We start from the raw sequence: 14,907 nt of genomic DNA, 5'->3' as shown, positions 1-14,907 counted from the left end.
TTATGATCTGTTTGATTATTAATTTTTGATGTTGTAGCAGGGTAGTAACAATTTTTCATATCAAACTTTCACATGTCTTTTGGAATTAACCTGACTTTATTTGTAAGTATTTTATAGATATATTTAGGTTTAACTCATGTGTGTAAAAAAAAAACTTTGTAAATTTTAAAAAATAAAATTTTATTTAAATAAAATAAAAAAATATTTTTGTGCAATGTTCAACATAAAAATGTGCAGCTTTCGGTTTGTTTCTACTTTGTTAAATTTGCAATCTTCTAGTCCCTTCTTTGCATTAGTGGGGGGGAACTGCCTCGCCCCTAAATACGGTCCCCTCTTCAACGCTCTTCAACGTGAAAACTTCATCCACCTAGATGCATTAGTGCATTACAAATACCTACCTTTAAATAAGAGCATAACTTACAGCTACTCGTATGGAAGGGAAACGTCCTGAAAATTTGTATGAACGCCGGGTATCTTTATTGTAGGTATGCAATGTGCTCACTACATAAAACCATTCATTGGGCCTCCTAACCTAAAAAGCTAAAATAAAACTAAACAAAACCTTGCCAGTTGCCAGACTAGTTAAGTTGGAGGGTAGCGCGTCTGCCTTGTAAGCACTAGGCCGCGGGTTCGATTCCCACCCGGGGCAGGTTTTATCCTAAACGGATAAGACTCGTTCTCGGAAGGGCTGCCTTTCTCCCTTCTTCTCTCTTCACTTTCGTGACGATAAGGTCTAGGTACAAGCTATATTTTTCAATTTATGATCTGTTTGATTATTAATTTTTGATGTTGCCATAAAAATAGGCGTCACAGCCATTATGTAACTGGTAATGTTGCTAATTGAGTGCAACATAAAATTTTAGTACCTACTACCTAAGTAGGTATCTCGTAAAAATATAGTTAGGTATACATAATTTTGTACCTAAGTGAAACATTATGTAACTGGTAATGTTGCTAATTGAGTGCAACATAAAATTTTAGTACCTACTACCTAGGTAGGTATCTCGTAAAAATATAGTTCTACATATGTACCTAAGTGAAAGCGCAAGAGGAGAATATTGGTTCAAAAGAGAGAGACATGAGGTGACTTGGTTCAAGCGTTCAAGGTCAAAAAAGGGTCATAGGTGACATCCTTTTGGAAAAAGCAACTAACCTTTGCAAAAAAGGTCATTATATTTTTTTAGGAACCAATTCGTACTTGTCCTCTGAAAGATATAAAACGGGGAGGTACATCAGTTATCATGTTATCAATTAATTTCATAGCCCTATAAAAAATTGGAAACATGGGACATTAAAATCACTTACGTAGATAGTTTTACCTTTATTTCTTATTGTTCTCTTTTGTCATATCTGCCCATGGTAATAGTAGGTTTTTCTCTTTGGTCGTCTGCCCATGGTACTAGTTGGTGCTTGGCGTGAGGAACTCTTCATGTGGAATGAGCCTCTAGTAAGCCAAATTATTGATGAACCATCCTAATGGTATAGAGAAGACCTCTTCCGCTGATCACTATACCTATTAGATATCAGAGATAGAATAACATCTATTTGAATTGGAGGGTTTTCCAAGAATAACAAGAACCGTAAAGGGCCTTTAGTAAGTTTTTTTTTTCTTTTTTTTAGACCACAAAGGTGATATTAGTGTCACTGAAACCAAATTTCTTGTTTTTCCAGGCAAGGATTCATGTAACGGAGACTCAGGTGGACCTTTGGTTTGGAAGAATAACGACACCAGAAAGCACTATCTGATTGGTTTGGTATCGTATGGTACTCCGGAATGTGGCATAGGCAGCCCTGGCATTTACACCCGGATAACTGCCTACTTGCCTTGGATAATTGCACGCATGGCGTACGAAGTGTAAACCCCCAATCGTGATCCATCGGTCATTATCGGAGACACTCATCAATATAATTATTATTATATACCTAAATTATTATTTACGTGCAATAGTCCTCACTGGGCTCTGCACACAGGAATTTCTTTGGAAAAGTACCCCCATTTCGAAGTAATGTAATAAGTACCTATATCTAATGAGTGCTTTATTAGGTATCCAAAATTCAACTCCTATCGAATTCGCGCGTGATTCCGCTAGGTACTCATATTCATTGATATTACTGGGTTCGACCAACTTAGGTAGCATGGTTAGCACGCTGGACGTTCATGTTTCAACTTTAACCTTCTTTGAATTCTGCTGCTATGAAGTCAAAGATGAATATAAAATGATGATTCAATAAAAGTTGGCTATCACCTCAGGTGTGAACAACTTAGACAAACCACACAATAAATTTCTGCTTGGCTACGAGCTGTAGGTACTAATTTCACTAAACTTGCATGTGCTGCAGATTGTATGACGTAGGGTGAAATATGTACATTGAAATTTAAATCTCCATGAAGCGATTTCAAATTGAGAATGTTGAGATTTTTTCTTTCTTTCTTCTTCTTCTTCTTCTTCTTCTTCTTCTTCTTCTTCTTTCTTCTTTTGAAGCAGTAGGTAGCTTGTTAAGTACATAACTTATTGTAACTCGGATATTTCTTTTCTTGGAGTTTGGGGGAATCCCGATAAATTCTGAACTTTATAAGAAGTAGATTTATCAAACTGGGTAAGTTTTTTTTTATTATTATTAATTTCTTTATCATATTCCTTGAATTAATTAAATAATTTACCATTTATCATATTCCTTTTAATTTTCCTTATTTAAGATCGAAAAAATTTGCTTTGATTGTTAGTTCAATAGTTCAATGCTCTTTGGGTTTAACCAAGTGTTTAAACTGTTTCGTTGAACTTAGAACCCAAAGGGTTTCCCCATATTTCAATCAAACAAAAGTACAACCTACTAAAAAGAACTTCTGATATGTTGCAGTTCCTCAAGCTAAATAAAATAATTTAAGACTGAAGTTTTGAAAAACATGATAAACGTATGTCAAATAACATGAAGAGATCCAGAATCTTAAAAAATGTCCCTATTATTAATTTAAACGAACTGTCCTATTCCTAATTTTAATTCTATGGAAGCAAAATTAATTTTCCACATGACCCCTATACCTACTCGTTTATTTCACTTGATCTTCATATTCTTCATGCACTTCCAGAAGTGGATTACTCCTACGTCTCATGCGGGGGGACATTGATCTCAAGCAAATTTGTGGTCACAGCTGGTCACTGTGTTGATATCATACCCGTGTAAGTACCAATTTAATAAAATTCATTTGTGACGTTCAATCAAATTACCTTAAATTTAATTACTCGTACTATAGATGGATAGAGATGTCTTTCGGTACACTGATAGGTATGTCGCTGATGAACATTACAAAGGTTAACAAAATCTCTAGCAAAAGCTAAATCATCTCTAACATGGCAAAAACAAATAAACAAAGAATATTATTCAGCCATTTGGACTAAGGATTGTACGAATAAATAATAGAATATTGTTTTAACTACTATCCTCCTCCTCCTCCTCCTCCTCCAACTGTATCATGGTCAAACAGTTTTTCGCGATTTCCCAAAAAAACAGCAAAGTGGAGCTTGCAGGTTTTGACATGATACCCCTCATATGTACTCGCAAGTAAGTACCTATTACAAACATTGCATTCTTTTTTTATTGGGAGTAATGACACCTCCACCAAAGATACTGTTCGAATATGTACTCGCAAGTAAGTACCTATTAGGTAAACGGGAGTTTCGACACATCCACTAACCCTCTTTTATAAGGAGTTCTTAACATCTCCACTAAATTTATCAAATTACCTACAACAGTTTTCAAAATATGTACCTATACCTTGACATCATATCTTTATAATATCTGCCAAGATTTCTCTATCCTTTCGTCTAGAACAATCCAGATATCTAGACTCTTCTATCTGACTTGAGCACTTTTATTGCCAAGTTTTGCATCAATTTATTTTTATTCAATAAGATGGTTTCTGGTGTAGATAGTCTAATCTACCTAGACGTTACCCTCGAAACGTGGAGGTCAATAAATTGTGAACCAAAAAAAAGGGAAAAAAACGACATATCGATAGCTAAATGGCAGGTCACCCACATAATACTGAGGACATAATAATAACCATCTCTTATCTTATCGACAATGCTAATCATTAATTTAAATAATATAGGTATGTATAAATAATACACATACCTAGCTATAACCATTCATTTAAATAAAATATAGATATATAGAAAAGTAAGTAAAAACTCGGCCAAGGTGTACCTAACATACAAGTAGATATAGCCAAGTAGGTATCTATCTGAAGATGACAGTCATGGGCAAGTTAGGAATCTTGTGTCTTAGATAAGGTAAAGTTTTATATGTATAGGTACTTGGACAGTGTCCACATTCTCTATTTTCAATCAAAACCTTCAAAGTGCTCTCAGATGATTTGAGAGTGGAAAACACCATTAGTACAATGGCTCGATACCTAGATAGATCAGCCATAAGGCCCGGCTTACAGCTTGAAGTAGAAAAGAGAGCAAATAGCTGCCAGCTAGCATGTGCATTCGTTAGGAGGAGATGGAGGAGAGAAAGTCTGCTTACATAACTATCTACCTAACTAATAGGTACCTAACCTGACTAATATATACCTACCTGCCTAGCCTAGGTTAAAAGATCAAATGAATCAAAGTAAAAAATATTTTTATATGCTTGTTTTTGATACTCTTGGTAAGGTGAATAACCAGTGGAGCACTTTCGTAGCTGAAGATCAATTTGTATTGGTAGAGTCCACCGCGGCTGTTCTATATACTACCTAACCTCTTCTGGGCTTTCAAGATAGCAACGAGTGTCCATGATAAAGTAAGTCTAATTGGTAGAGTGTTAGACCGATTCCCGCTCGGGGTGGATTTTATCCTAAACAGACAAGGTTTGTTTCAGAAACGGCTAGCTTTCTCATATCCTGTCTTCCTTCTCTCTTCGCTTTTGGGACGATAAGACCTCAGCAGTTACAAGTCCCTCTCTCTCAAACATTTTTTTTAGATAGATACCTATTAAGAGATCTACATATACTTGCACTAGATAGGCATAGACAGAGCATATCCGGTATTGTTTGTAACCTATGACATTGCACACACGCTCAAGGCACTATGTGATATTGTGTAGTTTACTTGTCAATCAGTAATTTCTATCGCATTAGAAATTGTCTAGAACTGCATTCAAAATCATCGTTTCCAAGTAGCGGTCTTCAACCTTCAACAAAAGTTGAAAGGTTGGACCAATGAGTACCTACGATTTTTCCCCCTTAAACAGATAATAAATAAACTCTGGATATTTTCGTGTCTAGCAATAATCCTGCCTTTTGAACATGCCTTTACCTAGTACCTATGCGAGGTCTGTCAGTAAGTAAACCCACCAGTATGTCAGCAGTCATGAGTCACCCATTTAGACACCAGCCACTCTAGAGATATTGCCAGGTATTAGGAACATATGTATTTATGTTCCACCAGTCTGTAAAGCAGGGTCCACACCTATCGAAATGTCGGACGATAATGTTGTACGACATTTCCAAAATAAGTGTGGACTCTGCTTTAGAAACTCGTGTATCCAAAACCACTGATTCCAGTCTTTCTAATCAAGTTCTACCCATGTACCTGATAGCTGGACTGGTATAACCAATTTGGCCACTTGTAATCACTTGTTCCTTACGGATCCAAGTCTCTATCGCCTGCGGCATACAAGAGAGGTACCTACCAAATGGTCTGCACTCGAGATTCAAGATGAGCACATTCTATGCCCGAAGGTCAAGATTATGACCAAACTGTTTAATGTCATGAGAGTGCTGACTGGCGGGTTGGATTCCCATTCAGGCCTCAGGGTGAATTTTATCATTATCAGAAAAAGTTTGTGGTCGGCTGACTTTCTTCTATCCTATCATTTCTATCTCTCTTCTGCTTTAGGGCGATAACTACGATAAGACCTTAGCCTTAGACTGATGGTCCAGTTCCTTCTATTTAACCTAGGTAATACACATAAATTACCTAATGACATACAGTCATGTTAAATATTTTTCATGCAACAAGGAAAAAAAAGTTCAAGAGGAAAGAATTAGAATTGGAAATTAAAAATATTTGTTGTTCCGTTTATTAGAGAATGAGCGAAAAATTACAAAAATCGACTGAAATTGGCAAAAATACCAAAATGTGATTTTCCGATTATTTTTCATAATCGATTATACTTTCGATTATTTTTTATAATCGATTACGATTACGATTATCAATAATAATCGATTAATCGATTATCATAATCGATTATTCCCAACACTACTGTCAGGCGCCCTAGGTTATGATTATGATCAATGTAAATAGTTAAATACCTAGGCATATAATCAACTGTTTGTCTTTTTATTACTTCCCTTATCCTATAGGAAGGAAAGTAATGTAATCGGGTCAAATTTTCGATGGTCAGATTTTAGTGCCAAAACACGTTTTGAGGTCCCTAGAGCCTGAATCCAAAGTTTCAGCCATTGGTCCGTGTGTGTGTGTGTGTGTGTGTCTGTCTGTAAACAAAATATCTCGAGAACGGTAAGAGCTAGAGACTTGAAATTTGGTATGTATCTTTCAAATGTGACAAGGATGGGACACGAAACTTTTGGTTAAGATCGTGCAACGCTTGGCGGCATTTTACCGCTTTTTGGCGGTTTTCGGTGTAATTTAACAATATCTTGGGAACGGTATAAGCTAAAGACTTGACATTTGGTATGTATGTAGTTCACAAATGTGACAAGGATGCAACACAAAACGTTTGGTTAAAATAGGTGCTGCGTTTGGCGGTATTTTGACCACCTTTTACCGGGTTTTCCAGTAAGCCACTCATCATGACTATAAAGAATCTTTTCTTTCCATTGTGAAATGAAAAGAGAGAAAAATGCCAACTTTAGACCAATCCTCGAGTAGCGTGTCCTTACAATGGAGCAGTTGCAGTTGGGTAAAAATTATGAATAAAAGGTCGCTTCCTATGTGAAAAATCCAAATCTGAAATCAAAACTCCGAAAAAGTACATAACTTTAAAAGGTTGAAAATTCAATTTTCATTTGCCGATCCCAAAGGATCGGGATTTCACCCAATCTTCCGCAGAAAATATGTAGATACATAACTATCGCTACTATTATTCAATTCACTTATTACTGCAGTGCCTTTTATATTATTTTCCATTATCTTTACCTTACCACCTGGGCCCTAACACCAGATGTCTTTCCGTCTATTTATTTACTTGTGACTTGTGAGAAATGAGTAAGTTACCAGTAAGCCACTCATCATGACTATAAAGAATCTTTTCTTTCCATTGTGAAATGAAAAGAGAGAAAAATGCCAACTTTAGACCAATCCGCGAGTAGCGTGTCCTTACAATGGAGCAGTTGCAGTTGGGTAAAAATTATGAATAAAAGGTCGCTTCCTATGTAAAAAGTTGTGAAAAATCCAAATCTGAAGTCAAAACTCCGAAAAAGTAGGTACATAACTTTAAAAGGTCGAAAATTCAATTTTCATTTGCCGATCTAATGAAAAAGTTCGAAGAGTAGTGACGTCAGATTTAAGAAATGATGCGCAGAAACGTATGCGCACAAATACATTAATGTGTTGCCTGCGCTCGGGACAGTTGATGTGACGTCATCACCTACAGGAGCGTATGCCGTGACGTCAGATTTCAAGATTTAGCGGTATTTTTTAAGTGGATTTATCTCGGGCTCTAGAAGTCGTAGAAGAAAAATAAAAATTCCCTAGTTCCTCATTTTTTTCAGCTCTTTGACTTTGAAACATCACCCAAGTAAGCGCAACTGTTCTATTAACACAAGTTCATAATATGGCACATAACTTTATCAAGACGGGTGTGATCATTGACTATATTATGTTGATCAACTTGAATACAGATAAATACCAAATACAACTTTATAAATACCTACCAGATATGACTTTATCATCTAGGTGCCTCTAGATTTACGTGTAATTAAATTGTCAGTGTCATAGGAAGTAAACAGATATAATCACTCTTGTTAATTCTCTCCATATAGCCATCACGACGTAGGTTATAGTGTAAATCTCTTTCCCGTAGGTGCACAACTCACTCTCATGTTGAAATTCATAATGAACGGTTTTCATCAGACTCTGCGCATACGCAGAAATCAATATTTATTTTACCAAGAGATTCTTTCCATCTCATACTAGAAAAATAATTCGAACTTTTGACATCTCCATTAATTCTAATAAGTAAATCTAATTAAACGGGAGTTTTGACATCTCCACTAATAAAGCTGTAAGATAGAGGAAGTTTTGTCATCTCCACTATTAAAGCTGTAAGAGAGGGAGTTTTGACATCTCCACTATAACTCTCATGTTGAAATTCATAATGAACGGTTTTCATCAGACTCTGCGCATACGCAGAAATCAATATTTATTTTACCAAGAGATTCTTTCAATCTCATACTCGAAAAATAATTCGAACTTTTGACATCTCCATTAATTCTAATCTAATAAGTAAATAAATAAATAAAATGTTTTTATTGTAATATAAGTTAGAAATGTAACAAATTTCAAAGTCATACAAATGATAATGAGGGGGAAAAGAAAAAACAAACAATAATTAGATCTAATAAAACGGGAGTTTTGACATCTCCACTAATAAAGCTGTAAGATATAGGGAGTTTTGTCATCTCCACTATTCTTTAACAACTCAGTCCATTAAATTGGTAATATGTAACTCTGACACTAAAATCTCTGAATGACAGCAGTATGCTGAACCTTGGGAACATCTTGTTATCAGATCCTCATCACCTTTGGCAATGTTTTTACCTGTCTAGATATTATGCTACCTGTCTGCAACAACCACAACCTCATACTGACCATTATCTACGTCAGCGCACAGCACGATTCTATTTTTACAAGAAATTGACGTTTTTTTTCCATGTGAATTCAGAGAATTATATTCACATTAGATGGGTATCATGGATTATGATCTTGTACCTAATACCTAAGCGAGTTAGGTAAACATCGCATCAGTAGATACTATAGTGCCAAGCGGTTTTCCAAGTTCTGTCCACAACTCGAAAATTCTTATTTTATTATTATTTATTTTTAAACTAAAACCTAGTAAATAAAATATTCCAGTCTATTCTAAAAACCTAATGAAATTTAATACCTTTCATACTGATTAACAAAAGTATTTTTTCAAAGTTTATTTTTTTCACGATCACCTACATAACAAATAATTAGTTATTTTTATAAGTGCAGTACTCGTACTAATTTTAAGGCTAAGATATAAAAAAAAAAGAAGACAGTCATATTCTAATAATCTAATAAAATATTTAGGGACCAAACAATATACCTAATAGATATTATTATTACCCATTTAAAGTTATTTAACTCGTGTTTGAGCAGACTCTTCAATTTATTTATTGCTTGAAGTGTTTTATCTGGTTCTAAAATCCCACTTACCGGAAAAGTTTTTGCAGTTAAACTGATAGGTATTGTCTCTCAGAGTAAGTTAGAAAAGTGAGCCAGCCTAGTTAGCTTTGAAGGGAGTCTACCTTCGAAGCCTAAGCGAAGCTCGTAGTTGTCATAGAAAGTAAAAAAAAAATTACTACCAAGTATGGATTTGGATTGGAGGCAATACTTAACTATGATTTTGTCGTTTTTTTTCAGCTCTTTGACTTTGAAACATCACCCAAGTAAGCGCAACTGTTCTATTAACACAAGTTCATAATATGGCACATAACTTTATCTAGACAGGTGTGACCATAGACCATAATTATATTATGTTGATCAACTTGAATACAGATAAAGTAAGTTAGAGATGACAGATCTTAGCATGAAGACATTACTTCTTGGATTATGGTTGATGATTTTCTTTGTCATTCCTTCCTCACTTCAACAAGGTAAGAAACTTTCAGACTAAAATTTATATAATTATGTATATCAAACATAGCTACCGCACAAAGCGATTACCAATTGAAAACAAGAGAGACAAATATGTGAGGTCCGACGTCCGAATAATAAGAACAGTGGACGAGTTAAGGGATTAATTTTTAGAATCGGGGAATTTAAACTTTAAATGCGTATTACGTGAGTTGTGCTAAACATAGTCGTATTTGTTTATCTATTCCCTATCGAGAAGTATAAACTCCACCCCTGAAATGTGGGTGAAAAAATAGGAAAAAATATTAAAACGATAGAGTTTTTAGAGCGAATTTTCTCGAAAATGGGCTTAAGAGGACGAATTATACCCTACAAATTTGTTGAACGGCTCTGTGTTGTTTTGTTAAAGGTACTACAATAGCGATGACCTCTTGTTTATGATGTCACTTGAAACTTTTTCTTGACATTAGCCAAACAAAAATAATAATCAGTAAGCTAATTAGTTTCAATTTAGTGAATTCATTAAATTTGTTTAGACCCAAAAACTCCTCCCAAAAGTAGCCTTGAAGCATGCTCCTGAAAGAACTTTACTCTTTAGTACTCTTCACTTATTATAAAATGATGATGTCACCCCTCGATTTAGATTACCATCACATGAACAAGCCAATCATGCATTTTTCTTTTTCCTCTTTTATTCATGACACACATGAGAAATGTATAGTACCTCCACTAATAAAGCTGTAAGATATAGGAAGTTTTGGCATCTCCACTATTCTTTAACAACTCAGTCCATTAAATTGGTAATATGTAACTTTGACACTAAAATCTCTGAATGACAGCAGTATGCTGAACCTTGGGAACATCTTGTTATCAGATCTGACTGTCAGCATAGAACAAGTTGTTCCATTGTGCTACCAGTGTAATAGAGCTCTTTATTGATATAAATTTGTTTACAATTAAATTGGGGAAAAAAGTGGTTTGGGATTTGTCAACAACAAAACAACAGATGTCACTGCTCAAAAATATACTCTGATTACATCAGCAACAGTATAAATGATTTTCTTTTCATTGTTCACGATTTTGATTTCAGAAAACAACTTTGCCCAAGATGAAAGAGTGTTGGAAGCCATTCAATGGGTAGACAGGGACAGATTCGCCAAAGATGGCTACATTGATAGTCCGCATAACTTTGGTACAAATTCCATTGTCGAGAGACCCAGCTATGTAAGTTCTTGCAGTATTTGGTACCTGGTCATATGTTTGGGTAAGGGGAGTAAGAGATCTTTCAAACTTATGGCATTGTCAGTGGAAACAAAGGTATTCAATTTCTTCCCTTCTACCAGTTCTACCTTATTTCCCATCTCTGTGAGGTAGGCATGGGACCTTCATCCGCCTTGAGTGCTAAGGCCAGCGACTCACTATCACGTAGACCTAATCAGGTGTCAGGTAGACCTGTTAGTGAGTTCCTGGCCACGATCTTTGGCTAAAACTATGAAAATCTCTAATCGACCCTCACACCACTTCCCCCATTCCGTTTTCAGCAAGCTGCTTGTCTCCAGCACCTATCGGACAAGTTGCTCCCAGGAGCCAACGTGTTGGACCTCGGGTTTGGTTCTGGGTTCATGTCCTGCTGTATGGCACGTATGGTGGGGGACAAAGGTCATGTCACTGCCGTCGATCACATCCCCCAGCTTATCAATCTGTTCATGACCAAACTGAAGATATCCTATCCGAAACTCTACAAGCTGTACAAGATCATGGATGTTGTGGGTAAGTGGGCTATGGTTTTGACAGAGGACCCTGCCTTCCAAACTAACTAGGCTGGCTAGTTGAGGCTTGAAGCGTCAAAGTGGACGCGCACTAGGTTCAGAAGGTTTAGGTGCCAGCCTAGTTAGCTTGGTTGGTAGCCTGTCTGCCTTGTAAGCGCTAGGCCGCGGGTTCGCTTCCCACCCGGGGCGGATTTTATCCTGAACGGATAATGTTCATTCTCGGAACGGCTGGCTTTCTCCTATCCTGTCTTTCTTCTCTCTCCGATTTCGGTACGGTAAGACCTTAGCAGTTACAGTTCCCTCTGTCAAACCTCTTTGAAAAAATAAAGTGATAGTAACAATTGAAAATAATAACAAAGGGTTTTCATCAATCCTGATTGTTACCTTCCATGAACTTGTTATTAGGTTAGTTTTATCAAATCTAGGCTAGGTCATGCTTGTATCACTCACTGACCTTTATGACCCCCTAAATTTATAATAAATAACAATAAAAAATAAAATAATAATAAGCATATTAAACATTCGATTTCGCACGTTTGTAAGCATGTGATTTGTTCGGGGAATCTGTGATAAGCACATTTCTGAAAAGGTCAGTAACACAGAATGGAATGGCCCTTTGAATCATTGTTTTTAAAACAATGTAAGTTTAGGTATGATAATGTCTCAAACGATAGATTGAAGATTCTGTAACTTTGTGAAGGTCCATCTTGACAGGATGATAATGTCTGATTAATATTTTGATTCAAGGACAGTTTGTTGGAAACCCTCAATCATGTCTTCCGGATTTCTTGCTTCTTTTTTTTCCAGAATGGGATGCTAGAAAACCCTACAAGAAGAACGGCCCTTATGATGTCATCCACTTTGGAAGTGGAGTGAAACATATTCCAATAGAAGTGAGTAAACTATGTAGATCTCAGAAGAAGTAGGGATGTCTTCAAAAGTGAAGATGGTTGCTCATTCTTCTTGGTCTTCTTCTTTTTCCTCTCTTCCGCCTTCTTCTTCTTCTCCGCCTTCTTCTTCTCCTCCTTCTTCTGCTCCTCAGAAGTTATTCCTTAGCTTAGTGTGTACTTTATGTTCAACAATTTATAAAAATAAATGGAATAATGTTCAATTCAATTCAATTCTTCTTCGTCCTCTTCTTCTTCTCCGCCTTCTTCTTCTTCTCCTCCGCCATCTTCTTCTTCTCCCCCTTCTTCTCCTTCTCCTCCGCCTTCTTCTTCTTCCTCCTCTCCTTCTTCTTCGTCTTCTTCGTCTTCTTCTTCTCCTTCTTCTTCTTTTTCTCCTTCTTCTTCTTCTCCTCCTCCTTTTTTCTTTTGGTGCATAACGTCCCCGTCGGATGTTTGTGATCAGCAAGGCTATCTTACCTTTTTTGGTTGCCATTCCAAAACAGATCGTTTCCTCCGCACCACGTCCGGAGGTTCTGCAGCCAGGAGACCCTTCTTCACCCTGGTCTCCTGGACCATAAACCTATATTACTCACCAGTCTTACCACTATTACTTAGGTCGATACTTTTCCTTGTCTTCATAAAGGCAGCCTCATGGCGACGTCATATCTCCTAATCCCTCTTATGTTACAAACCAATTCTTCTTACCACTCCTTACTCCTGAATCTCATGATGTCCCTCTCCGTTTCCCCGTTATCATGATGTCCAATCATTTTTTGTTTCCAGTTTATCTCCGACCTCAAGATCAACGGCTCCATCCTGGTCCCCGTAGGTCCCCCGTACGGACCCCACATTCTCAAGAAGATCACCCTCATCAAGCGCAACCTCTACACCATCCAAAACCTCGCCGAGGTAGAGGCCTTCCACTTCTGTTCGCCCGAAGAACAAACGTCGGACTTTCGGCAAACCTTTGGCCACCATTTCATTCGGTTGTTCCCGTTGTTCTACAAATCCGTTGTGCCGTTCAACTCAACGGTTACCGGGAAGTTACTCACGTATAAACTGCCTGATGCCTGATGATTAACTGCCTGAGTAACCTGATGAACACGGGTGGTTCAAAGCCACATATAGTCGACCCCGTCTAACGAAACCGTATACACCACCTCAACAACATATTGGATTCATTTCTTCACCTCGTTGATCGACGGTCAACTACGAGTATGTACCTGTGTGGACACAGTTTTAGGTTTTCTTCTTTTTTTTCAGTGTCCCTGAGACAGCCACCATTAGTTTGGCTGAGCTGAAATCTCAGGGTGTTGGAAGGATTGGGGGGTTGAAACTCCTTGGACGCTCAAAAACAATGGGCTCCTTCCCAGTGGCGTAGTGTGGTCTAAATTCAAGTGTAGGGCGTGTAGGGCTCATCCACAGGTCTACCAAGTCCCATCACATTACATGCCATATTTATGGGCATTAGATTGAACTTTTGAGTTGTATGGCCGCCATACACGCCATACATACACGCTACGCCACTGCTCCTTCCTTATTCCAAGGTGTATTAACAGATAATTTTAAATGTGGAAACGTTGACTCTGAGTGTAGAATAAATATTTTCGCGTTGTAAATACCCATTTAAAACAATCTATCCATGCTCCGTTCTTACCTACTTCTTATAATGGGTTCCAGTCGATGTGGCGATCGAAGATCGACTTCGCTTGACTGTGATGTGGACGCACCCTAACAATGAAAATTTGAAAACCTTGTTACTAGGCCCGTATCCAGTATTTCATTGGGGCAAGAGTCAGGGCCGGATTACCCATAAGGCAGAATGGCAGACTGCCACGGGCCCCGCGCTTTTGGGGGCCCCACGCTTTGAGGACTTACACTAGATATTTAATGCAAGAGTCCAAACAGTAAAGTACCGGGAGATTGTGCTACGCCAATCTCTATTGTCCAAGCCACATTCTGACATAGATTGACTCTATTTTCCCCATGAACTTCATGATAAAAGTGGACTGAGCATTGATGCCCTGCTATTTGTCTTACATAAGAGGAAAGTACTGAATGAAGTGGTTATATAACTGGAGATTGTACGGTATATAAGTACCTATAGTCTACTCAACAAATAAACAACGCGAGTTAGAAATAAAAGAAAGAAAAGTTACGTAAGTTCAAAAACATTGAAGGAGGTCCAGAGTACAACTTTTCATTATAAAATTACAGTACATAATAACTTGAAAATTCCTAATGGATCCTTTCCACCCTTGGCGGGAATCGAACCCGCAAACTAGAGCTTTCAAGGCAGACGCGCTATCCCTCAAGCTAACTAGATTGGCTCCTTCGATCATAATATTCCTCGGTGGTGTAGTGGTCAAGGCGTTCGTCTGGTAAACAGGAGGGCGTGGACGAATCCCTCCTTGCAAA

The 14,907-nt window shown here is 37.4% G+C and overlaps 1 protein-coding gene across 1 annotated transcript; it reads left to right on the top strand.

The window, feature by feature from the left end:
- Positions 1-3,606: 3,606 nt before the first annotated feature.
- On the top strand, positions 3,607-14,128 carry LOC103512819 (protein-L-isoaspartate(D-aspartate) O-methyltransferase-like). The gene is made up of 5 exons (XM_017445575.2): positions 3,607-3,649; positions 10,924-11,057; positions 11,375-11,603; positions 12,410-12,495; positions 13,273-14,128. Exons 1-5 carry the CDS (start codon positions 3,607-3,609, stop codon positions 13,561-13,563), a joined length of 783 nt encoding a protein of 260 aa, XP_017301064.1. The 3' UTR covers positions 13,564-14,128.
- Positions 14,129-14,907: the final 779 nt, after the last annotated feature.

The sequence above is a fragment of the Diaphorina citri genome, unplaced genomic scaffold, assembly GCF_000475195.1.
Source record: "Diaphorina citri unplaced genomic scaffold, Diaci psyllid genome assembly version 1.1 scaffold888, whole genome shotgun sequence".
Lineage (NCBI taxonomy): Eukaryota > Metazoa > Arthropoda > Insecta > Hemiptera > Psyllidae > Diaphorina > Diaphorina citri.
This window is presented reverse-complemented; position numbering and strand designations above follow the sequence as displayed.